Genomic DNA, 27,868 nt, shown 5'->3' with positions numbered 1-27,868 from the left:
CCACTAATTTGAGGAGCAGCTGAGACCTTCTAGCAAGTATTCCCCAGATTCTATATATGGCGTCTAACATTAGGCGCTACTTCTGCACTGAGGGGTCCTTTACTAAGGTACGCCGAAAAACGGCCTATGCTGTTGTAGGCATGTGTATTGGAAGTGCGCAGGTCCATTTTTCAGCGCGGCTGCAAAAAAGGCCTGTTTAACAGCTAAGAACGCTGTATGGAAGAACTGGGGTTAGATAAGATGCAATGTGATCACAAGAATATGTGATACCATCTTGTTTGATATTATATGAAAGTATTTGAAAATAAAGGAAAGATTGAAAATTTTAAATACATCATGTTGACTATTTGATTAAGCACTTACACTGGACTCTTCGTGTGTTAATTTTTAAAATAAAAATTGGCGCACATCCATTTTGGTCATGAGACCTTACCGCCACCCACTGACTTAGTGGTAAAGTCTCACACGTTAACTGGACGGTAATAGCATACATACACTGCCGATTACCGCCTGGTTAGTTCCATGCAGTATAAAATAAAAAATGTTTTCTGCCATGCATATTGGACTTGTGTAAAAAATGGAATTACCTCCATGGGCACGCTGTAGCCATGCGGTAATTCCAAGTTAATGTGTGTTGGTTGCACGTAGGAGTGGAGGCGTGGCCTGGAGTGGAGGAGTGGCCTAGTGGTTAGAGCACCAGTCTTGCAATCCAGAGGTGGCCGGTTCAAAATCCCACTGCTGTTCCTTGTGATCTTGAGCAAGTCACTTAACCCTCCATTGCCTCAGGGCAAGATGGACAGAGAAATATCCAGAGTACCTGAATGTAACTCACCTTGAGCTACTACTGAAAAAGGTGTGAGCAAAATCTAATATAAATAAATAAATAAATAAATACGTGCCTTAGTAAAAGGGCCCCTGAGTTTTCAGTTCGGAAAAGTGTTTTAATGGATGCAAGATGCTGATATGGGGCGGAAGTGGCAGAATTGCATGAAAACACACGTGCCTATTTATAGAATAGAGAGGAACATGGGCGCATCAGGAGCGTTCCCTTAGAATGTGTGCAGTGTTACAGAATAATGTGGATTGTTCAACGTGCACACCAGGCAGGATTCACACCTAGTTTCAGTTGGTGTAAATCCTCGCACCCAAAGTTGAGTATGAATCCCGGTGCTATGTACTATTCTATAAAGGACACTGATCCTAGAGCATCCATTACAGAATACCATTCAATGCTGATTTTTTTCGGTACTAAATTTTGAGTGTCATTTACTGAATCCAGCCCTATATAACCGGGCATCAACATTTAAGTGCCTGTCCGCTGGTATAACCTGGTAAAATGTAGTCACTTGCACTTATACCAGACATAGAGCTCGTGTAATTTCATGCTCCTAATTGCGGCAGGGACACACTATACACTATATAGTTGAATGACACAACAAGGAAATTTTTTTTAAGCCCATGATTAATAACAAAAGGTAAAAATATATATGGAACCTGTGTATATCTGAGGCTTTTTCCTTCCTGTTACTTCAGTAATTGTTTTGTCAAGTCAAGTCTAATTCTGAACACGACTTTGGTAGGGGTTTAGCCTGTGTTTTATGATTAGAGTTCACAGTTATGCATGCAGATTATAAAACGTCTTGATCTACACACATGCTTAAAAATTATAGGCGCAAACAATTACACCTACTCCAGGGCAGGTATAAATATTCACACCTGCAAGATAGACATAGTATCTGTCACATATACTAGTATTTTATAAAAACAAGTAGAAGGCTACTTGTGTTTGTAAAATTTTACCTATGTAGACACCTTCATACCCTCTTAAACCAGGCTCTCTGTTGTAAAATTATTCTCAATGTGTTAAGCATTCTGTAGCTGTACCTGACGTAACAGTTTTCAAAGCGAACTGTATAGAAGCGAACTCAGAACATCTGTAATGAAAACATACTGCATCATAATGCTTTCTGGTGGTATGATATGGATTTTCAGTGCAGCAAACACTTCTTGAAGTTCTGCAATCGTTATTTCAGTATAGCAGGAAAGCATCTGTGACCTATCTGTTTTGTAAGGCCTACCCTGCTGTTTCTGATTAGCAACCTCAACTCTGCACTGATTTAAAAGACAATGTTGTTTCTTATATCTTTGTCATTTATTGTTCCCATTTGCCCCTACCTTCCCTTACCCTGATTCTATTTGCATTTCTTTAACATTGTATTGGAACTTCCGAATACGGTGACTTGTAAGCCACATTGAGCCTGCAAATGTGTGGGAAAATGGAGGATACAAATGCTGCAAATAAATAAATGTCAACGTCTTTATCTAAGATGTGTCTTACCATTCAACAGCAAGCCTACCCACTAGTGAAACTGAATCTGTGAACACGGAGACCATGGGAGGAGAGATAGAAAGCTACGGATGCTGTGGTAGTGTCTGGTAAGTCCGGAGTCTCAATGGCTCAGACATTGTCTAAAAAATGAACGTCTTTGGGGGTAGGATGGAGATGTGTATTCTGAAGTACATACCCAGAAAATCATGACTGTTTCCCGATATTTATTCAAAACTAGTGGGAACCAACTTTAAGAAATGCTTACAGCAAAATCTACTGAGTACTGTAAAGCACCTGTTTATTTGCCAGCTGAAAATGACAGAATAAATATACAGGCTTAAAAGCAGTTTGCCATGAGCAGCTATTACAGTAAAAATACGATATTAAGACATTACAAATTTAGGTTGCTTGAGGCTGATTTATTTACATTAATAGCTTGAGGCTTCTTTACTAAGCTGCATTAAGCACGGGTTTTACCAGGCAGTAGACGCTAGCCTTATATGGAAGGCTGATCCCTAGTACTGAAAGAAAACTGCTGTGGTCAGTGATTCCATTTTAAATTGAGAGCTGGATGGGGCAGGAACGGATGGGGTCTGCTCCCATTCCTTCCCACTGGACCACAAGGGCTCCCTTTTGGGTAAGACTTGGGGGGCAGGAAGAAGGGGTCCAGGGGGGTAGGGAAAGGGTTGGTTTGGAGACAAGAGTGAGGTGCTATAATCCATGGGAGGGGCTTGACTGGGGTTCAGGGGGGGGTAAAGGAGAGATTAGAGGGGGAAGGGTGAGGGACAGGTACCATACCAATAGCTGTACCTGATTACTCATCTTTCTGGGATTACTGTGATTAATTTTCTTACCTGTGAACATAAATGTAAGCCACATTGAGCCTGCAAATAGGTGGGAAAATGTGGGATACAAATGCAATAAATAAATAAATGTGGTTTTTACTCTGGGAATTGAAGAGATTTTTGGGCACTATGTGGCCCTTTTACTAAGACATTTAGGGCCCTGTTTACTAAGGTGCGTTAGCATTTTTAACGCACCTACAATTAGCGCGTATGCTAACCATGTAGGCGCCTGTAGGGATATTGTAGGCGCATACACACTTAACACGCATATATGGTTAACGCGTTAAAAACACTAACGCAACTATAACGTGGCTTAGTAAACAGGGCTCTTGGGTGCCTACGCATGTACAACGTATGTCAAATTAGAACTACCGGGCGCTAATTCTAATTTTGACGTATGTCCAAAGCACGCGACAGAAAATAATTTCTATTTTCTACCGCGTGGTGCTAACCGGGCAGTAATCGGCAGTGTACGCGCTTTGACGATTACCGCCTGGTTAACCCGTGAGACCATACCACTAAGTCAATGGGTGGTGATAAGGTCCCAGACCCAAATGGGCGAGCGCTGATTTTTATTTTGCCGCGTGTCCATTTTCGGCAAACAAAGGCCTTTTTTGCAGGCGCGCTGAAAAATGGACCTGCACACGTCCAATACATGCGCCTACGCCAGCATTTTTCAGCACGCCTTAGCATCTGACCTGTGATGGTGTGCTGTGCTCAGTGCCTTAAAACTTGGTTGGCATGAGTGGTGACGCTGAGGTCTTTTTTCCTCCACTTTTTTGGTATGTGCAGGTTGAGTTGTTTCTTCTCTGAGTTATTCCACTTGTGGATTATTACGTTTTGGTGTTGATTTTTGAATTAAGCTTTTTTGCTCATGTGAACTTGAACCATACCTGTACCTGTCATGTTGACAATAGCACTTGGTGCGTTATTGGCCGGACCTATATTGCCCTTGTGGTAACTGTCTTTTTACTATGTGAGAAATTCAGAGTATGCCCCCTGCATTTACTGAACAGGCTTTGCACTTATCTCACATTAATATTTTGCTATTGACGTGCAAAAAGGGGAAAATCTACTGCACTTTTGTAAAGGAGCCTCTTTATTTATTAGAGTAATAAAACATTGCAGCATTTTTGCTTATAATGTCACCTATTTACTAAGAATGGAATAAGCAAACTGTTTCCTAAAGATGCTTAACTTTTTTTGTTTGTTTGCCTTTTCAGTCAATTACTGTCAAAGTCTAAACTCAGGTCAGTGTGGCCTTTTTTTTCTATTTTTGTGAAATATACAGTGTGATTCTCATATAAATTTTGAGCACATCAATTGAAACATAATCAATATTACTTTGTGTTTAATCTGATTTACAGTGTAGTTGAAAACACTAAACGGAAATATGTTTTTATTTCAAAAATAATTTGTATAGCATTCAATTGTTCAGAACCCTTATTTTATCATCCTCACTTTAATATTCCCTTATCTCTTGTTTGTCCTGTTTGTCTGTCCTAATTAGATTGTAAGCTCTGTCGAGCATGGACTGTCTCTTCATGTTCAAGTGTACAGCACTCCGTACGTCTAGTAGCTCTATAGAAATGATAAGTAGTAGTAGTTATAGTTCTAATTTAATATTTAAAAAAATAATAATTATACATCTAAACAGTGAACATGTTCCTGATTTGTTTATTTGCTAAAACACTTTCTTATACCTATGAAAGTGGGCTAACATGGCAACCATACGCTTTACATTGGTGTAGTAGAAACAGCATTTTGTTCTGAGTGATTTTTTCATAGCAAATGGCTTTCAGATTGAATAAGCAGTTAATTTTATACTAGGAATCTAGACAAGGAGAGTATATAGGTGTGTATAATGTGCCTGCTTTAATCGATATGGTAAGAACACCCTTATTATAGCAAAACAATAAAGTGCAACTAAACTTTCACTATGGGCCGATATTCAAAACTATTCAAATGGGTAGGAAAGCTCTTAACTGGTTGAGGGGCCCTTTTACTAAGGCATGTAGATGCCTATGCATGTCCAACATGCGTCAATTTGTAACTACTGCCCGGCTACCACGTGCCCTGGGCGGTAATTCCATTTTCTATGTGCATCCAATATTCACAGCAGAAAATATTTTTTATTTTCTACTGTGTGGCACTAACCGGGCGGTAATCGGCAGTGTACGCACACTGACATTTACTGCCTGGTTAACGCGTGAGACCTTACCGCTAAGTCAGTGGGTGGCAGTAAGGTCTCAGGCCTAAAATTGTTGCGCAGCAATTTTTTATTTTGCCGCACATCCATTTTCGATCAAAAAAAAGAGGCCTTTTTTGCAGGCATGCTGAAAAATGGACCTGCGCATGTCCAATATACACACCTACAGCAGCGCAGGCCATTTTCGGCACACCTTATTAAAAGGACCCCAATAGGGGCATAATCGAACAGGGATGACCATCTCTAAGGGCGCCCATCTCTAAGGACGTCCTGGCGAAGGGGCGGGGAAACCCGTATTATCGAAACAAGATGGGCGTCCATCTTTTGTTTCGATAATACGGTCGGGGATGCCCAAATCTCAACATTTAGGTCAACATTAGAGATGGTTGACCTAAATGTTGAGATGGTTGACCTTAGAGATGGTCGTCCCCGGTTTTTGGACATAATAGAAACCGAGGACGCCTATCTCAAAAACTACCAAATCCAAGCCCTTTGGTCATGGGAGGAGCCAGAATTCGTAGTGCACTGGTCCCCCTGACATGCCAGGATACCAACTGGTCACCCTAGGGGGCACTGCAGTGGACGTCACAAATTGCTCCCAGGTGCATAGCTCCTTTACCTTCGGTGCTGAGCCCCCTAAACCACCCCTCCCCCAAAACCCACGCCTCACAACTGTACACCACTACCATAGCCCTAAGGGGTGAAGGGGGGCACCTACATGAGGGTACGGTGGGTTTTGCAGGGCTCACATTTACCACCACAAGTGTGGTAGGGGGGGAATGGGCCTGGGTCCGCCTGGCTGAAGTGCACTGTACCCACTAAAACTGCTCTAGGGACCTGCATGCTGCTGTCATGGAGCTGGGTATGACATTTTAGGCTGGCAAAAAATATTTTAAAAGTTTTTTTTTAGGGTGGGAAGGGGTTGGTGACCACAGGGGGAGTAAGGAGAGGTCATCCTCAATTCCCTCCGGTGGTCATCTGGTCAGTTCAGGAACCTTTTTGAGGCTTGGTCGCAAGAAAAAATGGACCAAGTAAAGTCGGCCAAGTGTTCGTCAGGGACGCCATTCTTTTTTCCATTATCGGCCGAGGACACCCATCTCCTAATCATGCCCCAATCCCGCCTTGCTAGGTGCCAACACGCCCCCGTGAACTTTGGTCGTCCCTGTGACAGGAAGCAGTTGAGGATGCCCAAAATTGGCTTTCGATTATGCCGATTTGGGCGACCCTGAGAAAAGGACGCCCATTTCCCGATTTGTGTCAGAAGATGGGCACCCTTATCTTTCGAAAATAAGCCTGCAAATGATTCTCATCTGCTTATTGGAAGATATTCAGCAGCACTTGCATAAATCACCCGATATTACCACTGAATATGCCCTCTAACTTCGAAAATTATGTGGGCGATCTGGAGGGTAGAGTAGGCTGCCCTTAATTGGTTAGATTAACTGGCTAAATAGTAACACATTAATAGCAGTCCTATCTTTGGCTAGTTTAACTTTACCGGTTAAGAACTGAATATCAGCTACTAAGCTGGGGTAGAAAGTGGCCTTAGGGGCCTTTGTACAAAGCAGTGGTAAGCCCAACGTGGGCTTACCGCATACTAATCAGGAGCTACTACCAGCCCAACGCAGGCACGAGCAGTAGTTCCAGAACATTTCCCGCGTTAGCAGAAATATTTAAAAAATATTTCCACGTGCTAACCCACGGTAATCAGGCAGCGTTGCATGTCACCCAGTTACCGCCAGGTTACTACTTACTACTACTTATCATTTCTAAAGCGCTACTAGACGTACACAGCACTGTACACTTGAACATAAAGAGACAGTCCCTGCTCGACATAGCTTACAATCTAATTAGGACAGACAAACAGAACAAATAAGGGATAAGGACAAAGAGTAGCAAGATTCCGTGCAGAATCCTAAAGAGTAGCAAGATTCCAGAATCCCATAGTAGCAAGATTCTGTACAGAATCCCAAAGAGTAGCAAGATTCCGGAATCCCAAGACTACAACTACTACTTATCATTTTTATAGCGCTACTAGACGTACGCAGCGCTGTACACTTGAACATGAAGAAACAGTCCCTGCTTGACAGAGCTTACAATCTAATTAGGACAGACAAACAGGACAAACAGGAATATTAAAGTGAGGATGATAAAATAAGGGTTCTGAACAAGTGAATAAGGGTTAGGAGTTAAAAGCAGCATCAAAAAGGTGGGCTTTTAGCTTAGATTTGAAGACGGCCAAGAGAGGAGCTTGACGTACCGGCTCAGGAAGTCTATTCCAGGCGTATGGTGCAAGCAAGATAAAAGGAACCGAGTCTGGAGTTAGCCGTGGAGGAGAGGGTGCAGATAAGAGAGATTTACCCAGTGAACGGAGTTCCCGGGGAGGAATGTAGACAGAGATGAGAGTGGAGAGGGTACTGAGGAGCTGCAGAGTGAATGCACTTATAGGTTCAATAAGAGGAGTTTGAACTGTATGCGGAAACGGATAGGAAGCCAGTGAAGTGACTTGAGGAGAGGGCTAATATGAGCATAACGACACTGGCGGAATATTAGTCGTGCAGCAGACTAGCAGGTTAGCAAGGGAGCCCTTAATGCCACCTCAGTTGGTGGCATTAAGTGCTCTACCCCTCCTCACATGGCCATGTGATAAGAGCAATCTTACCGCCATGGCCATGGTTTTTTTTGTTTCAGCTTTTTTACCCACTGCAGTAAAAAGGGCCCCAGCACGTGGCAAAAACAGCCTTCCGCTAGCGCAGGGCCCTTTTTACCGCAGATTAGTAAAAGGACACCTTCGTGCACCTTTACACAGGTTTTTCTTACATGCTGTGGCAATTATTACCGCACCTGGAAAATGTCCAATTTTCCATTTTCCCTATTAATGGCTAAGTGATATTATTGTCAACTAAACCATAAACCAAAAGTATGCCAAGTCAATAGGAGCAAAATCTAAAAAACATAGAATGAGCCACTATAATTTCAAAAATATGTGTAAACAATAAGAATATGACTTAACGGAGGGAACCAGCCTCCAAGAGCTCCAGATCAAATGATCAATAGAGATAAAGATGATCAAATTGATCTGTTCTTCATCATTGGCTTAAAAAAACCTTCCTAACATGTAGAAAATTGCTTTGTGAAAGGCATCAAACTATCCATGTGCATCACATCAACCAAGGATACACACTACTTGTATTCATGAATGTCAAAATCCAACACAGCATAAAATACAAAAAACTCCAGAAATAATACTTAGCTGAAAAGAACTTTAAACATCTGTCCTGGAGCTCCTTTTCCTGCATCAGCCAGTTCCCCAGCCCAACTTGGCCAGAGTTTCTCTTAGCTCAAATTAGCACTGCTGCTTCAGTGTCATGAAAGTTGAGGTCAAGCTAGACTGCAACTTCACAGGTAACTGCTGTCCCAAGACCTTTCACACAGCAATTTTCTACATCAGGAAGGTTTTTAACCCTCTAGTGTCCAATGTTCCCTTAATAAGCCATATGGGAACAGATTGATGGGAACATTGGACACTAAATTTTAGCCAGTGATGAAGAACAGATCAATTTGATTGTCTTTAGCTCTATAGATTGCTAGATCTGGAGCTCTTTGACGCTGGTTCCTTCCGTTAAGTCATATTCTTATTGTTTACACATATTTTTGAAATTGTAGTGGGTCAGTTTTTGTTTTCTTTTATTTAGAGCAAGTGCTATTATGGCCTTTAACATGCAGCCATTAAAAAAGTTAGCATGTGAGCACTTACCAACAACTATTTTGTAGGCAGTAAGGGCCATAGGGTTGGTGCAAGCGATTGTGCCTTTATATGCATGTTTTGGGGCATTTGCGCTTGTATTCTATAAAGAAAAGTAGTTATCTACTTTTCTTTAAAAGATGGGCTTACAATGAGTGGAATTATCCTCTGCCTGTCTTGAACTGAGCTTTGGCATTTTTCAAGATATTGTTGTGGTGTATTCCCATTTAACCTTAATCTAAAAATGAAATGTGCTTCCTCAGATCTTTAATTATCCTTGTTGGTTCCTTACCTAAGCCTGTTTGTTGCTCCAGACATTTTGGTCATGTAATACAGTTCATTTCTTTTCAGTCGACGCTGGCGTCGCTGGAACCGTTTCAATCGAAGAAGGTGTAGAGCTGCAGTAAAATCTGTTTCATTCTATTGGCTGGTTATTGTCTTGGTCTTTCTCAACACATTGACCATCTCATCTGAGCATTACAATCAGCCAGAATGGCTGACTCTGATCCAAGGTAGTTCCCAAATGATTTACCTTTCAATTTAACAATTTAAGGGGACCTTTTATTAAGCCGTGAAAGCGTCTATGCGTGCCCAGTGCGCGCCAAATGGAGTTACCACACAGCTACTGTGTGGCCCTTGCGGTAATTTCATTTTTGATGCGTGCCTGCTATGGGCGCCAGAAAATACTTTTTATTTTCTGGCGTGCATCAGCTACACGCACCAAGTGCCATTTGGCACACATAGGTCATTACCTCCTGGTTACCGCGTGAGACTTACTGCTAGGTCAAAGGCTGGCGGGTAAGGTCTCAGACCCAAAATGGACGCGCAGCAATTTTCATTTTGCTGCACGTCTGTTTTCAGCAAAAATTTTAAAAGGCCTTTTTTTACAGGCATGCTGAAAAAAGATTTTGCATGCGCCCAAAACCTGCACCTACATTACCACAGGTCATTTTTCAGCCCACCTTAGTAAAAGGACCCCTGAGATTCCTAATAGATTAGCTGTTAAATGAATGTTAGGTGAATTTGTTAACTATATTTGATCAGCTATCCAACAGATTGTACATTCCAAAAAGAAAAACATACTAAATCTAAAATTCAAGACATTCCTCTGCAGTAGTTATAAATATTATGTATTATTCATGTATAGTCACAGCAGTATATGGAACATATGACATTATTTGTCATTTTCAACAGAAGTAGAATTTCATGAGAGAGATTTCCCTTCTGGTAAAGTAGATTGGTTTATTGTAGAGATGACAGTAATTGGCAGTGATAGTTGTGATTTATAAAGGTGGTTTATGCAGTTTGAAACAATGTGAGCAAAAATGAATTAAACACCATTTTTAAATATCTTATTTCTTCACAGAAATTGCAAACAAAGCTCTTCTGCTTTATTCACCTTGTGAAATGTAATAAAGATGTACAGTTAGGCCTGCAGGCTTATTTCGTGTCCCTCTTTAATCGTTTTGATTGCTTTGTGGTCTGTGGTGGTATTATTGAAACCATTCTGGTGGAGCTGGAAATCATGTCACCCCTGGGATCTCGGTGTTTCGCTGTGTGCGTCTTTAGGATTTTTAAAGTTACAAGGTAAGAAGAGTGTGTGCCTGTATGTGTATCTGTCCAGTCAATATTCAGCCCATGGTGGCCAACAGTTTTTAAAATTGACTGCTGTGGGCAGAATTAGCCCTGGATATACACTGCTGGGTCATGTCCGGGCACCCCAGTGCTGATATCTGGTACTAATCCTACAGAGCTAGCTGCCAGACCTTTTACGGGTCATAGCCAATATTCATCCAGGACTTATGCAGGCCTCGGCTAAATATCCATCAAGACCTGTATAAAGGATGTGACTGTCCTCTGTTCCTCTGATTCACTTTTCCCCTCCCCTGTGATGCTGATTCTCTCTCCATCCTACCGTCAATGTCAAGAAGGTCTCACTGAGCTCTACCCCTGCCAATCACCCCCCCCCCCCCAACCTCGAGGCCTCCCAGGGTTTACAAGGTTCAAGTTTATTAGGGATTTTCTATCCCACCCATCAAACATGTATCTCAGCGGCTTACAATCTGACAGTAGGAAAGTCAAGGGGAAATCAAGTGCTGGTGGCCTAGTGGGATCTTAAGGGCTGGAGTGATGTACTAGTGAGTATTGCAAGATTGCCAATAAAGGTCATGGCAGCCATTTTGTTAAAGGAACTGTGATAAGCAGGAGTGAGTGGGCATTGCTCCTGCTCTTGAGACACCGCTACACCACCAGGATGACAAGGGAGGGGGTGGAGGGTGGGTGTGGGGGCTTGGTCAGCCTTTCTTGACATCAGGGGTGAGTGAAAGAGAGATCAGCATTACAGGGAAAGGAGGGGCACCAAGAAGGCAGATGCCACAACTCAGAAGTTAACCGGGCACTGGCCAATATTCAGACCAGTGCTGGGTTAGCATTGTGACTATAGTTAGGACAAGAAGGGCAGCCTTTTTGCTGTCCAACCTTTAGCCACTTACTTATCTGATTAGTGTTCTGAATATGGCTGCTAATATTCCACTTCTTTTGTGTTAACGTACACCACACGTTAAATTTTGCAGGCATTGGGCGTCCCTGAGCAACCTTGTAGCGTCTTTGCTAAACTCAATGAAGTCCATTGCATCGCTACTGCTCCTGCTTTTCCTCTTCATCATCATTTTCTCCTTGCTCGGGATGCAGCTTTTCGGGGGCAAATTTAATTTTGATGAAACTCAGAGAAAACGGAGTACCTTTGATAACTTTCCTCAGGCTCTCTTAACTGTATTCCAGGTAAACTTTATTATTTTTTTATTAGAATTTCTAGATTGAATTCCTTACCCTTTTTATTAACCTTAATATATTTTTCATTGTTGAAAACATTTTTTGAGCTATTCTTGTTATGGTTTTTAAATAGGTGATCTTATTTGAGGAATGCACCTAAAGGCCTTTAGTTAACTCTGTCTGGGAAACTTTTCTCCAGAAACTCTTCAGAATACAAGAGTGGAAATAATGAGCTTTCCACAAATTGTTACTTTTCCTTTTGTTTGAAAAAAATGGGGTGTGTTATTGATTTTTAGTAGATTCCATACACACCAGGCTACTCCTACATTTGGGTATGTAGAATTTTTTGATCATGAAAAATGGAAATTTATGTACACCTACAAGTATGGCATGCATCATATAAATAATGTATCATTGTGGATCTAATCTGGCCCAATCTTAATCTAGAAGTGGCATATCTATAATGGTTCCATGTATTACTATATTTATGACCCAGCAGTTTTCTGTACCCCTTTGGGCCTCCAGTATAACTGAAACCAGGACTATGTTCTTTCACTAAGAACCTTCATTCTGTGGATTTGGCCTTCTAACTTAGCTTTAGTCGTGTCATTACAAAAGCCTTCTGGCAGGGTTCAAGCATCAGGGTTCCTATCAGAACTCTGTAAACATTAACCCCAAATTCACCACTAGATGTCACCATTACACAAAGACTTTCCACCCACGGGCTATGAGCACTGCTTCAGCAGCATCCTCAACTGCAGTCTACCTGTAGTGTGGAAGAACTAAGATGGGAATTAAACCAAGGTCCCTTTTCAAAGATACTGTGCCACAAGGTCAGCCCAATATCTTGCTTTTAAATTTGGTTTAAGTATGGGAGTCAACATATTTTCATTTTATTATTTTCTCCATCATTAAGTAGCTAAATTAATTTAGAAAATGAAATTTGTGATGGATTAAGATGTTTTGCTGTGACTATATTCTCTGAATGCTGTTGTTTACAGAACATATGCGTGGCAGTATTTTGCTTTGGCACAGCTATAGCCTTTGACTATGGTAGCTGTATTTTTAGAATTGGCTTCATCTTAGGCCTTCAGTTTACATTGACCTGTCAGCAAATGGCCTGCAGATGGGAGATTGATCAATATCAACCACACAATCCAAAACAAGAGATATTTTGAAGATTTAGATTTGTGTAATTATAGACTTTTTGTGAAGTTGGATTGGATTCCTCTGTGTGAAGCAAAGGAAGCCCTTATATGGAAAGATGACCCCCCACAGTTTCTACTGTGAAACTGCTAGTGGTTGCCAGTGCCATTTTGGATCTGCTGCCAGCAGGGCAGGACTGGGAATGTTTATTTGTTTATTTACATCAGCTTCATATACTGTGAAACAACAGTCATGGCTACTAGACAGTTATCATGAAGATACATGAAAAAAAAATGCAAGGAGAAGAGATTAAAATCAGATGAGGAAAGAGGGGGAAGGACACAGAAAGAAACCGAGACGTATTCATGCTGTTGTACCAAACACTTCCTTGAAAAGCAGTGCTTGAGTGAAGCCTTGAAGTTGGTGAAGGAAGATTCAGGGCATAAGTGTAGAGAGAGAGAGTTCTGGAGTTTGGGATCTACATAGCAGAAGGTAGTATCGTAGGAGACCTCTAGACAGAGGAAAGAGGATGAAGGAGAAAGTAGCTGGTCAGTTTGTGAGGAATGGAGGGAATGGGAGGGTACATAGGGGACAAGAAGTTTATTGATATAGTCAGTGGCAGAGGGAAGGCATCCCTTATAGACTAAAGTCAAGAGTTTGAATTTGACACAAGCAGAGATTGGGATCCAATGTTTTAACTTTAGAAAGGGGGGGGGGGGGGTGACATGTTCAAAATGGTGGGTGTTGTAAAGGAAATTTGCTGATGTGGATTGAATGAGTTGGAGGTGCTTTAGAGAATACGGAGACAGACCAATGTTGAGAGAGTTGCAGTAGTCCAGGTGAGGCATATCAAGAGTGAGGATGAGAGAATGGACATAGGGAAGGGGAAGAAAATGTCTGACTGCACAAATATGGTGAATGGCAAAGAAAAAGGCATGCAGAACTGATTCATTATATGGTTTAAAGGTCAGACGAGAGTCCCTTACCAAGAACTACAGGGCTGCTGCTAGAGGTCATGGCAGCCATTTTGCTGCAGCAGTCACTAGAAGCAGGCGTAATTGGGGTTTGCTCTTGCCCCCACCAACCCATTGGACCAACAGGGATTCTAGGTAGACCCGGGGGGGGGGGGCTATCAGGACTAGCGGGGTGGGAGGAGAGTTCCTACCTTGCTCGGGGGGATCAGAAGGAGGGGGCTGTTTTTGGGTTGGTGAGAGGAGAATCAGAAGGGGGGGTTCCAGAAGAAGATTAGTAGGAGGGAGACTGTTTTGGGTGGGTGGGAGGGGTATCAGAAGTGGTGAATGGGAAGGACTGACTACTGTAAAAAGTTATGCGGGTCCTGGACAATATTCAACCTGGGCCTGCATAGCTAACTGGGTGAATTTAGGACTGCTTTCAAGCTGTCCTAAAGTCACCCAGTTAGTTATGCGGGTGCTGGCATTGAATATTGTCAGCACCCACGTAACTGCTGGCTTCTCACCAACTTTGCACCCATAATACCCTTTATCTACCCACTTTAAATGTGGCTGGTCAAAGCCGATATTCAGCACTACTGCCTGGTTAAGTGCCGCTGAATATTGGTGGTTGGATGGAGCCTCTCCTGCCCACTTAAATCGCTTTGAATATTGACCCGCCGAGAATTTATTCCCATTGTTTGGGCATGATGCACCTGCAATTTAACTACTAATATCGCTCTTAACAAGTTAGAGAGTCTTAGTGCAATAAAAGGTCGAAGACAGTTCATGCACATTTGGAAGATTATAAAAATAATTTAGATAAACTAGCACTTAAAGGTTTTTCTTGCACAAATGTCTAAGTCTTCATTTTATAAGTATGGGACATGCATGTATCAAACCCAAGTTCATGCAAATGGCAAGGAGACGTGGTCTAGGTGTGTATCTCCCAATGTCGATCTTTAAGGACATAGATGTTTAGTCCTCTTCTGAAATGGTGACTAAACATCTACAAACTTGCCACACCCTTATGCTGCTTAAAACATGCCCACATTATGCCCCTTTGGGTGGGACAAAGGTGTGGCGAATTCGTAGATGTTTAGTGACCATATCAGAAGGGGATGAAATATCTATGTCTTAAAAGATAGATGAAGGGAGTTACACCTGCTACCAAGCATGCTTAAGATTTGGTAAACAGCTGCTATTGAGCAGCATTCCACTTGAGGGAAAAAGGGAGGTTGCCCCTTAATCCCCAGGTGGTTTATGCCCCCTCCCCAAATGCCAAACTGACAAAAGAAACCAATCATTGTGTCTGTGTCAGGATAAAACACTTTCAGGATTATTTTCGAAAGAGAAGGGCGCCCATCTTTCGACACAAATCGGGAGATGGGCGTCCTTCTCCCAGGGTCGCCCAAATCGGCATAATTGAAAGCAGATTTTGGGCGTCCTCAACTGCTTTCCGTCGTAGGGGCAACCAAAGTTCACGGAGGCGTGTTGGAAGCATAGCGAAGGCGGGACTGGGGCATGCCTAACACATGGGCGTCCTCGACCGATAATGGAAAAAAGAAGGGCGTCCCTGAAGAGTATTTGGTTGACTTTACTTGGTCCATTTTTTTTCTTACGACCAAGCCTCAAAAAGGTGCTCGAACTGCCCAGATGACCACCAGAGGGAATTGAGGATGACCTCCCCTTACTCCCCCAGTGGTCACTAACCCCCTCTCACCCTATGCCAGACTGAAATGTCATACCCAGCTCCATGACAGCAGTATGCAGGTCCCTGTAGCAGTTTTAGTGGGTGCAGTGCACTTCAGGCAGGCGGACCCAGGCCCATCCCCCCCTACCTATTACACTTGTGGTGGTAAATGGGAGCCCTTCAAAACCCACCAGAAACCCACTGTACCCACATGTAGGTGCCCCCCTTCACCCCTTAGGGCTATGGTAGTGGTGTACAGTTGTGGGGAGTGGGTTTTTTTTTGGGGGGGGGGGTTGGGGGGCTCAGCACCCAAGGTGAGGGAGCTATGCACCTGGGAGCAATTTCTGAAGTCAACTGCAGTGCCCATTAGGGTGCCCGGTTGGTGTCCTGGCATGTCAGGGGGACCAGTGCACTACGAATTCTGGCTCCTCCCATGATCAAATGGCTTGGATTTGGTCGTTTATGAGATGGGCGTCCTCGGTTTCCATTATCGGCGAAAATCAGAGACGACCATCTCTAAGGACGACTATCTCTAAGTTCGACCTAAATTTCGCGATTTGGGCGTCCCCGACTGTATTATCGAAACGAAAGATGGACGCCCATCTTGTTTCAATAATACTGATTTCCCCGCCCCTTCACCAGGACATCCTGTGAGGACGTCCTCAGGAAAACTTGGGCGCCCCTTTCGATTATGCCCCTCCATGCCGACAAATCGCATTTAGCCGGCGATTTGCCAGCAAAGCATTTTATTCTGCACAGAAGCTATCAATTGATTGTTTTGTGGGTTTTTTTTGGAGATACGAATGACATGACAGGTTTTTAGACCCCTGATGCAGGCCAATACGGCCGAAACATGAGTAGTGTCGAGTCTCCTTTGCTGTAGAACCATTTGGAAAATAAGGAGAATTTGGACACTATCTGGGGGAGGTTCCTCGTTTTTGTCTCCTCTACTGTTTTGTGCCTGGTGTACTTTTTCTGTGGAGGTTGTTTCTTCTGCTTGTCACTGGTATGTTTCTAAAGTCACTAGCTTTGAACCTGTCCATTTTTTATATATTTATTTTTTCTAAAATGGATATTTATGCTGTACACACCTGATACATAAATGCCCATTTCATCTATATTTTAGAACAGGTTCTATGTTGGCAGATTCTGTTCTAAAATACTAGTGAATCTTCAGACGCACTGACCTATGCATCTCAATTCCCACATCTATGACCTCTCTTAAAATGGGGCTGCACGTATACTTGATTTGTAAATTCGGGGAGATACTGATTTTATGTATAAAAACACAAAGGGGGCTATATTCAAAGTGATTTTACCAGCTCAGGAGCAGATATACTGAATTATTAACCAAACAATGCAGCTGAATGTCTGATTGCTGTAGCAATTTTCAGTCCGCTAACCAGGAAAGTTCCTGGGGAAAGTTAGATCAGAAAAAGGCTATCCTCACTTTAGCCAGGCAGTTATCCGGCCACTGGCCCAATAAACTGACCAGCATCCGCATAACTCTTAGTGGCTGATGGAGGCTGGGATATTCAGCCTCCTGTTTACTAAGCCGCGCTAAGGGCGCTAATGCTTTTAGCTCCTGCTAATGATTAGCACGTGCTAAATGCTAAAACTTTAGGATTTAGCCTGCACTAATTTTAGCGCATCTTACCCAACAGGGCCCTCAATGTTGGTGCCTGGATTAGACCTAACATTGAATATCCAGGTCATTGCCTGCGGCCCCAAAATAATTTACATAACAAATAATAATAACCAAATTGGATCTAAATGAAATGTCCGTTCAGAATTATTTGTAAATTATTCAGTCCATGTGTTCTACTCTTTAGATTCTGACAGGTGAAGACTGGAATGCTGTCATGTATGATGGTATTATGGCCTATGGTGGACCATCCTCCTCAGGAATGATAGTTTGTATATACTTCATTATTCTGTTCATATGTGGTAACTGTATCCTTTCTGTGCAATTAATTTTCTGTGAATCTGGACTTCATGATTGCCAGCATTCCAAATTGGAACTCTCTGGCTTCTTTATAGCTCTCCCTTTATCATTTTCATGTTATATACTTTTGAACTACTATACTTTCTATACGCATGATCTAGAACCAGTATATTTTAATTCAGTAAGAATTTGATATAAGTGCCAACTGCTAATAGAATAAATGTGAAAATCTATAAATAAACTTATTTGAATGTAAAAAAATCTTTTTGTATAGAAGCTTAGGCATAACAACATGGGAAGCAATGATGAGAGAGGAGAATTAAGGGGAATTTTGTAATCTGTCATGTTTGATGGAAAAATACAACCATAGCTGGACGAAATCCAAAATATAGAATGCTTATTTAGTTCAGAGTTCCATCAAGCCCAGCTTAATGTTTCTAACCATGGCCATATGGTTCCCTAGGAAGTATGAGATTGAGATTTTGTAATACAAGCACAGCAGTTTACATATTATTGAACATATCGCGTTCAAGATCTGTACGATTGGTCATAAAATCATTTATGGAGATGCCCCAACCTACATGCTAGATCTCGTGCACCTCCCACCCAGAAACGCTAAAGGATCTGCCCACACATTCTTAACCTACACTTCCCCAGCTGTAAAGGATTAAAATACAAACTAACACGTGATCAGCTTTGCCTACATGAGCACGCAACTGTGGAATGCAGTACCAACTAACTTGAAAACAATTAACGAAATAACTAACTTTCGCAAATCCCTGAAAACCTATCTCTTCAACAAGGCCTACCATCAGAATCCATAGCTTAACTATAATACAACACCACCTCACCCTTATTCTGAATATCTTCATTCTATAATTGTCTGCTTAGTTCTTTTTGTCATCCTTGATCTCTTTGTAACATCAACTGTATATTATACCCTGTAACACCAACTGTATATTATACCCTGTAATGGCGATGCCATAACAGGACTCTGTAAGCCACATTGAGCCTGAAATAGGTGGGAAAATGTGGGATACAAGTGCAATAAATAATAATAATAAATAATTATATACAGGTATAGTAGTTCTTGGCAGATTCCAAAGATCAAATCCATTCCTTGTAGCTCATTCCTGGGAATAAGTGATACTCTCCAAAGTTTACTAACTAATCACTGTTCATGTACTTTTTTTTTCTGGGAACTTGTTCATACTAGGGATGTGCACCCAGAAATATTTCATGTTCATTTTTTTTTTTTTAGTGGAATTGAATGTCATTAAGAATGTGCATTATTCATACATAAGCTCTGATTTTTTACAAGCCCTATTCACATTTAAGAACCTAAGAACATAAATGTTGACATACTGGGACAGACTGAAGGTCCATTAAGCCCAGAAATTATCCAAACCTTTTCTAAACTCTGATAAACTAATTGCTTTTACCACATTCTCTGGCAATGATCTCCGGAGTTTAATTACATGTTGAGTGAAGAAATATTTTCTCCAGTTTGTTTTAAATTTACTACTCAGTAGCTTCATTGCATGTCCCCTAGTCCTAGTATTTTTGGAAAGAGTAAACAAGCGGTTCATATCTACCCATTCCACGCACTCAGTATTTTATAGACCTCTATCATATCTCCCTCAGCCGTTGCTTCTCCAAGCTGAAGAGCCGTAGCCACTTTAGCCTTCTTCATAGGGAAGTCATCCCATCCATGCTATCATTTTAAATCACCCTTATCTGTACATTTTCTAATTCCACTATCTTTTTTTCAGATGTGGTGATCAGAATGCACGCAAGTATTTCAAGTATGGTTGAATACCTAGATCTTTTTCTGGATCAGTGACTCCTAATGCGGAACCTTGCGTCACGTAACTATAGTTTGGGTTCCTGTTTCCCACATGCATCACTTTGCACTTGCTCACATTAAACGTCATCAGCCATTTGGATGCCCAGTCTCCCAGTTTCATTAAGGTCCTCTTGCAGTTTTTCACAATCCTCTTCTGATTTAACAACTTTGAATAACTTTGTGTGATCAGCAAATGTAATTATCTCACTAGTTATTCCCATCTCTAGATTATTTAAACATTCATCTCACATATTGTCTGAGTCCCTTATTTTACAAAAAGCTGGGATATTCACTTATCAACCCATGTGTGTGCAAATAACAAGGGGGTATGGCATGGACATGTTTTAGATGGGACAAGGGCATAGCAAGTTCGTAGATGTTTTTTCCCCTTTCAGAAGGGGACTAAACATCTATGTCCTGGAAAGACTGACGTTGGGAGTACCCAGTTTCTAAGCACATTTAGATTATTGGAAACATCTGCTGTTGAGTAGCATCCAGTGAAGGGTTAGGGGGTTACCTCCTTAAATCCCCCAGTGATTTTTGTATTCCCCCCCCCCCCCCCAAATGCCATAGTGGTAAGGGAAACGAATCACTGAGCGTTGAGATTAATACTCTCATCCTTCTAAGATCAGAAAGATAGCCGGTTATATGCTGGCTTGGAACCTGTCAGTAGTATGTATGGTTTGTTCTGAAATGGATGTTTATTTCTGCATGCACCTGGCGTATAAATGTCCAGTTCTCGCCGTATTTTAGCAGATTCTCTTCTAAAAGTACAAGTGAGAATTTAGATGCACTGATCACACATCTGAATTCCTACTTGTACAACCTGTCTAAAATGGTACTGATAGTGTGCACCTTTCCTTAAAGCATGGTGCAACCATTTCCCAGTAGTTGCACACACATGCTTGCAGGCGTGTACTATTGGGAAAGAGTGTGCGCCGTGTGCAATAGCATGCACGCTTTAAGAAAATGCGGTTATTTCCCTAATTCTATAGTAGTCCTGCCAGAAGTTAGGCAATAATTAGGTGCCTAACTGTGGGGGGTAAACAGCAATGAGTCACATACTGCACTTAGGTACTATTTTATAACTTAATGCATAAATGCTTTAGCATGTAACTGCAAAGGAGGTATGCATCTGGGTGGAGCATGGGTGGGGTATACATGGTCACCAGACTTGTAAGTTGTATGCCTAGGTGCCAACATTTAGAAACCCATATTTCCACATGATTTTCACATAGCATAAATATGGGTGCCTAAAGTTAGCCACCTAAATGTTGGCGCCCAAATACCACCTTAAGCTGTATTCTATAATGGAATCTGGGTGCCCATTATAGAATACTATCTTAGCGCACAAATTTTGGGCACCTAATTTTTAGTGTCCTTTATAGAATTCCCCCTATATGTATATACTCTTGGATTCTATAAACGGTGACTAAAGTTGCACATGCAAATCAGCACTTGTAGCCAATTTGGGCATGCAACTTAATTGCTTAACAAGCCAATCAGCACCAACAATCCTAGTGCATGTAAATTTTTTTTTTTTGGGGGGGGGGCATGGCAAGGAGCATTTTGGGGGTGTTCTGGGAGCATTCCAAAATTTTACATGCATAAATATAGAATTCAGCCAAACTATGCTTAATTTAGGCATGGTTTATTCCCTGCTATTCTATAAAGGATGGGTACCCTTTATACAATAGTGCTCAGCACGTAAAATTTTCGGCATTGATTTTTAGGTGCCACTTATAGAATTTACCCCATAGTGTGCACTCAAATGACTTCCCATCCCCTAGTCAAATCCATTTTAATCTCAGCTATGCTTTGACTGTATCCTCTAGTAACAAATCCCACAGCTTAATTGATTGTTAACTGATTAAAATAAATTGTAAAAAGTATTTTTAATCAGCTACCTGTTTATTACTTTGTTTCATGGAGCATTCTTTGACTTATTTTTATTTGTTACATTTGTACCCAGCACTTTCCCACTCATGGCAGGCTCAATGCGGCTTACATGGGGCAATGGAGGGTTAAGTGACTTGCCCAGAGTCACAAGGAGCTGCCTGTGCCTGAAGTGGGAATCGAACTCAGTTCCCCAGGACCAAAGTCCACCACCCTAACCACTAGGCCACTTTGTACTATTTGAAGGAGTAACTAATCATTTTCTATCTACAGTTCCACCTCACTTATGATTTTGTAACCTCCATCATATCCTTTCTTAGTCATCTCTTTGTGAACTGAAGAGCACTAACCTGTTTAAACGTTCAGAAAGGACTTATTTCATCCCCTTATCATTTTGTCACCCTTCAACGTACATTTTCCAGTTCATTTACATCATTTTTTAGATGCAGCTGACTAGAGCTGCATATGGTATTCAAGATGTGGCCACACTATGGTTCTATAAAGAAGTATTATAATATTCTCTGTTTTATTATCCATTCCTTTTTGATTAATTCCTTTTTTTCAGCTTTTTTGACCATTGCTATGCACTGAACTGAGGATTTCAATGTGTTGTCCACTATTCTGTCTATATGATTTATATTCTGTAAATTTGTGTTATACTGCCACTTTTTGGTGTGCAATTAATTGACGTAGATAAGGGTAGCAAAACAAAGGTTGATTCCGTAGGGCAGAAACCCTATTTATGATTAATTCCTCCCCTCCCTCTGGTTTGTCCCATGTCCCTTTCCTGGCTCATGATGTAATGACCCCTAGAAGTAAAGCATGTTGAGGAAGTTTTTTTACTCTCAGCAGTAAAGTTTCTGTTCCAAGCAAAAGCTGTTAAAATCTTTCCATTGGAAATGGTAGCCTTTCAGTTTGGACTTATCTCAGCTTCAGGTAGAAGTATTTATACCTCAGTTTGTCAGCTGCTGATGTCACCTTGAAGTCCTTTCTGGATGAATCAATATCTTTGGACAAATGTATAGGGGCAATTAATTTGAGGATGTTAATAGAATGTATTGGGGTTCTGGTGGCTGCGCCTGGATCCTTTTAATATTTTTGTCAGTCTGTGCTTATTATATTCTTTTCTTGGTTGATATTTGCTACCTGTTCGACATATATATTTTCTACAGTTGCTCTCCTGCCTTTTTCACCATTTGTTTCTGTCACGAAATGCCTAGCCACTCTTCTGGGATTACCCCGCGGCCACTTAGAGGGTCTATCCCCAGCACAGCTCAGGTCTGCCTGCACCTGCTGCTTGTGCTCTACACTAGCACCGACTGGGTTAAAACCGCCTCTGGGCAAGTCTCCCACTCTTAAATTATCCCCAGTAATTTCTAGGTTACTGGGGCCATACTTCCAGTGGTCCCACAGTTCCCAGAAAGCACTCACAGACCTAACACACAAACCACCAGGATTCTTTATCAGTCCAGACAGCAGAGTCAACAAACTAAACAGGTTTATTGTCACACTAGAACAATGAACAAAAAAACGTGCAAATAGCAAACAATAACAGGTAACTAAATATGGATAAATTATAACACTAACTAAACATCTATATACTGTCTAAACAGTACCTGGGAAGGTCAGGACATATAATTCACCAAGCCTCAGCTAGCAACAACTGCTGGGTAATTTCAAACTCCATGCCAATCAGAGCCTAGTCAACAATATTTCAAATATATACTGCTTCTTGCTTCCTGTTTGTGTCAAACTAAAGAAAAAACACACAGCTCTCTGTGACAGCTTTACAGCAAAGAAACACCACCTGCTGGCCAAATAGGAGAAATACACCAGAACATAATCAATGCAGGAAAATATCCAGTACATTTTACAGGCTTAAAACTTTCTTTACAGTTTTCTATGACCCAACAAAAATGTGGATGAACTGAATCCCTTAGAAAAACATCTGCAATATCAGAAACTGATTGTGAGATATGGTCTCATTTAAGGATGTCCTGCAAAACAGTCCTTCACCCTAACAAAGCTTATGATAGTGACAATGTGTACTGTTTGGCCCTTAAGATGGTTTGAACCAGATATTCTGCTAAATGTATTTTTGGCCATTGCTGTGGATAATTTGGCAGATGCTGAAAGCTTGAATACAGCTCAAAAAGAAGAAGCAGAGGAAAAAGAAAAGAAAAAGACTGCCAGGTATCTAACTTCAGCAATGATCCCCCTCCCCCCCCCCCCCCCCCCCCCGTACTACACCAAAATTGAAATTTACACTCATTAGCAATGTTGAGCAAAGTGGTATGGTAGCTGTGTTAGTCCACTTTTAAAGCTACTAAATAGAAATAAATCAAAACAGAAAAGAAAATAAGATGATCCTTTTTTTATTGGACTAATTTAATACATTTTTGATTAGCTTTTGATTTTGATATATTTCTATTTATTACCTTTAGTAATGTTGAAAGTGTCTCCCAAGGTGATGCTCTGACCGGTCCTCAGGCCCTCCCAGCCAGTCAGATTATCAGCTATCCTTAATGAATGTGAATGAGATAGATTTGCATGCACTGTGTTCAAATATATATTTATTATGTATTTTCATTAGGGAGCCCTGAAAACCTGATTGCTTTGGAGAGGATGTGTATGTTGCATGAGGATCATTTTGAATACCACTGGTTTGAGGGCTGCTAACAGGGGTATTTTTCTGCAGAACCAAGCTATGTAAATTAACCTGGCTTTCAGATCCAATGTATGAAAATATAACCATTCAATTTTCTTTGTGAATATGCCAAGAAACAAAAAAAAAAAAAAATCAACCTTATTTGTGGCCCTCCAGGGATATGGTTTTGCACACCTGCATTAAATAGTTAAAGAATTTGTAAGTTGTGTTAATAATTCTCAATGTGTGTTCACAGTTCTGTGTGACAACTGCTCCCAAAATTTATGTCCCCTGTGATTGTAGTATAATGGATTTAAGTCCCTGATTCGCTTTGATAATCGATATCATTGTTTTGAAAGCAAGAAATCTCATATAGCTCATGAGACTAATTTTTGTCAGGATAAAAGGACTTCTGTGGACATCTGTGATGGTGGTTAGTATCTTCTAAAGCAAAACAAAAAGAAGTATCCCCCTAACAACAAACTACACAGTGTACAAAAAGAGAAAGAAGTAGGGGGTAGACCAAATGTACATCCAAACAGTAGGTTTATTCAAAGAACAGTTCCAAAGACTCAACACAGTCCTGCATTTCAGCGCTGACCGCACCTGCTTCAGGAGTCAAACAAGGTAACTCAGCTACTGATGATGACAATACATAAACTGACTAGAGAATCCAAAAGACAGCATCAAACTATAATACAATAAAATCTTGCCAAAATAGCATGTATGAGGCCAAATGCGTGTCAACCAAGGACAGGCATAAACGTCGAGTCTTTGGAACTGTTCTTTGAATAAACCTATTGTTTGGTTAGTATCTTCTCACAGATTTTGGCAACCATTGCTCACAATCTCCTTCATTCTATAATCTTAAAACACACATTTTTGCGCTTATCACATAAAATTGCATACGTGGGTTATAGATTAATGCAAGTTGTACATCAGTTAATTGGCAAATTTGGTGCTAATTGGTACTAACAACAAATCACCAATAGTTAATTGGTGCTATTAGTATCTAATTTGCAGTTATGGTCATAGCTGCACTTAGGGGTCCTTCTACCAAGCTGCGGTTAAAAGGCCTTGCAGTAGTGGCAGGGGCTATTTTTGCCATGTGCCAGGACCCTTTTTACCGCAATGGGTAAAAAAACCACTTAAAAAGACATGGCCATTGCGTAAGATTATTCTTACCATGTGGCCATGCGGGGGGAGTACTTACCGTTACCCTTTGAGGTGGCAGTAAGGGCTCCCAAGGTAACCCAGTGGTAACCAGGCAGCGCACAGCACTGCCTGATTACCGCTGAGTTAGCGCTGCGCTAGAATTTACAGAATAATTTTCTATAGCACCTGAAATGGCGTATGCTCGAGGCGGAACTACCGCCGGCGGTTCCATTGGGCCGGCGGTAGTTCCAGGTTGCTGCTCAGCAACCCTTTAGTAAAAGGGCCACACAGTCACTATTTTAGAAATTTATGGTAAAAGATATAGTATGCAGGGGCGTAGCTAGGTGGGGCCACGGGGGCATGGGCCCCCACAGATTTAGTCCTGGCCCCCTCCACTTTCGACCCCCTCGCCACCCCTCCCCTGCCGCAAGGTACCTTTGCTGGTGGGGGTCCCCACCCCCCACCAGCCTTAGTCATCTTCAGCACCGGTCTCCGGCGCGTTCGCTCACTTCGCTGTGAGTCCTGACGTCCAGCACGGGACCCACAGCACAGATCAGCGAAGTGAGCGAACGCGCCGGAGACCGGTGCTGAAGAAGACTAAGGCTGGTGGGGGTTGGGGACCCCCACCAGCAAAGGTACCTTGTGGTGGGGGAGGGGTGGCAGCAGCGGGGGAGGGGGTCGAAGCTGGTGGGAGGAGGCAGTGGCTGGGGGAGGCGGGCTAAAATGTGCCCCCCCCCACCTTGGGCTCTGGACCCCCCTCCCGCTGAGGTCTGGCTATGCCCATGATAGTATGTAATTGCAAGGGGGCATGCATATGGGAGGGGCATAGGTGGGTCAGGAGCATGCCCAGCACTTACACGTTAAGATTCTAAACTGCAACATTTAGTCATGGTCATTTCAAGGAGGTTTAATTATAGGAGATGGTATAGAATAGAAATTGTTAACTGCATAGTTGCCTCAGGGATCACTTGCGGTATATCAAGTGGTAAAAATAATAATATTAATAATAATGATGTCAAAAAGCTGAAGCCGTCTCCCCCAGGCTGCCGCCATATTGGTGTACTTTAAACAAAGTATCACCTAACAGTTACCGAGAAGAAAAATTAAAATACCTGACTCTGCAAAGCTGAAGAATAGGTATGAAAAGAGAAAACCTGTTTAACTTAGGCGAGACACTGCTTTCATTTACTGCCACCTAAGCACTTTCCTACCTGCTGCTTCTTCTCACCACCAATTTGGTGCAAGACACATTGTCTGATTCAAAGCTCGCCTCTCCTGGGCAATCGGTTTATAGCTGAAAAGCTGAAAATAATTTTTTATGCTGTTTAGTGATTTTAAATTAAAAAAAAAAAAAAAGCTGTCAAAAAACACACACATAGGCAGTTATAAATGTTTGCTATTGTTTTTATATAGAAACATCTTTACTGTCATCATAAGCAAAAATAAAGGCATATAGGACCAGATTCTATATATGGCGCCTAGATTCCACGTGGAAATACGCGCGTAACTTATTTGATGTAACAAGGTAATCAGCATTTTTAACAGCACTAAACAAGCAATAATGAAGGTAAATTGGCAATTATCATAACTTATGCACAGAAATCGCTAAGCGGATTCTCTAAAGAACAGCGCCTATATTGCAAAGCACGCAGTTCAAAATAAACACACGTAGCTTAAAAGAGGCATGTTTGTGGGCATATTTATAGGCATTTCATGGGCGTTCCAAAATTTCTGTGCATAATTACAGAATACGGGTCAGTGAACCTAAATCTACTCGCACGGATTTACACCAGGTTTTTATTGGCGTAAATGGGTGTGCATAGATTTAGGCACTACAGTATCAACTGAGTGTATTCTATACACTGCACCTAAATCTTATAGAATATGCTTAGTTCCACATGGAGTTTTTAGGCTCCATATATAAAATCTGGGGGATAGCGCAGCACTGAAATCCACAAAACAGTGCTGCAAATAACAAAGCAAGCTCTGGAATACTGCCAGATACATTTTGAATATAACCCTCTCCCCGTCACAGAACTCCCCAAACCCTCTCTCCATCTCCCCTTACGTCCACCCTCCCAATCCCCTCCTAACACAAAGAATGAAAAAACCAAGGAGGTGTATTAAAACAGTATAAACCTCACAGATTTGCTATTGTTTTCAATAGTGTCTGCAATTGTTTGGGGTCACTCAATATGGCAGCAAGCTCCGCCCCCTGCCTTCAGCCCTGATAATGGGACAAATAGGCTCATGCCGTCTCCTGTCATAAAACCTCCTTGGGTCATTTACATCAGCCATTGACATGGTGTAAGTAGCCACATTTAAATGTTGACGTGTAAGTGCCCACTTATGCTAATATTTTATAACAGCAATTATGTGTGTAACTGCCTATATAGAATTCACACTTAGGCCTAGATTCTATATATGGTGCCTAAAAGATCAGTGCCAAAAATACCTGCATAAACAGTATTTTATAAGCTGCATCTAACGTTCATTGTTGTTTGTAGAATACACGCTTAAGTAGAGAGTCATGCGTAAATTCAGGCACGGCCATTTGCACCAAAGAAAATGTGGTGCAAATGTGCACACCGAAATTTACACACAGAGCACCGTTATTCTGTAATTCTGCACATAACCCAAAGCCACACCCCATGTTCTGCCCCCAAATGCCCACGAGCCTCCCATTTCCA

At 41.7% G+C, this 27,868-nt stretch overlaps 1 protein-coding gene across 1 annotated transcript in view; it reads left to right on the top strand.

Moving 5' to 3' along the window:
• CACNA1D (calcium voltage-gated channel subunit alpha1 D) overlaps positions 1–27,868 on the top strand; it is a 384,574-nt gene that overhangs the window by 197,776 nt on the left and 158,930 nt on the right. Inside the window, 8 exon segments of the mRNA XM_030205472.1 lie at positions 2,349–2,436; positions 4,398–4,424; positions 9,480–9,640; positions 10,495–10,537; positions 10,539–10,715; positions 11,702–11,909; positions 17,522–17,642; positions 23,455–23,569. Of these exon segments, the coding sequence (XP_030061332.1) occupies positions 2,349–2,436; positions 4,398–4,424; positions 9,480–9,640; positions 10,495–10,537; positions 10,539–10,715; positions 11,702–11,909; positions 17,522–17,642; positions 23,455–23,569 (940 nt within the window).

The sequence above is a fragment of the Microcaecilia unicolor genome, chromosome 6 (genome assembly GCF_901765095.1).
Source record: "Microcaecilia unicolor chromosome 6, aMicUni1.1, whole genome shotgun sequence".
Taxonomy (NCBI): domain Eukaryota; kingdom Metazoa; phylum Chordata; class Amphibia; order Gymnophiona; family Siphonopidae; genus Microcaecilia; species Microcaecilia unicolor.
Note: the sequence above shows the minus strand (reverse complement) of the source record. Positions and strands in the feature narration are given on the sequence as shown.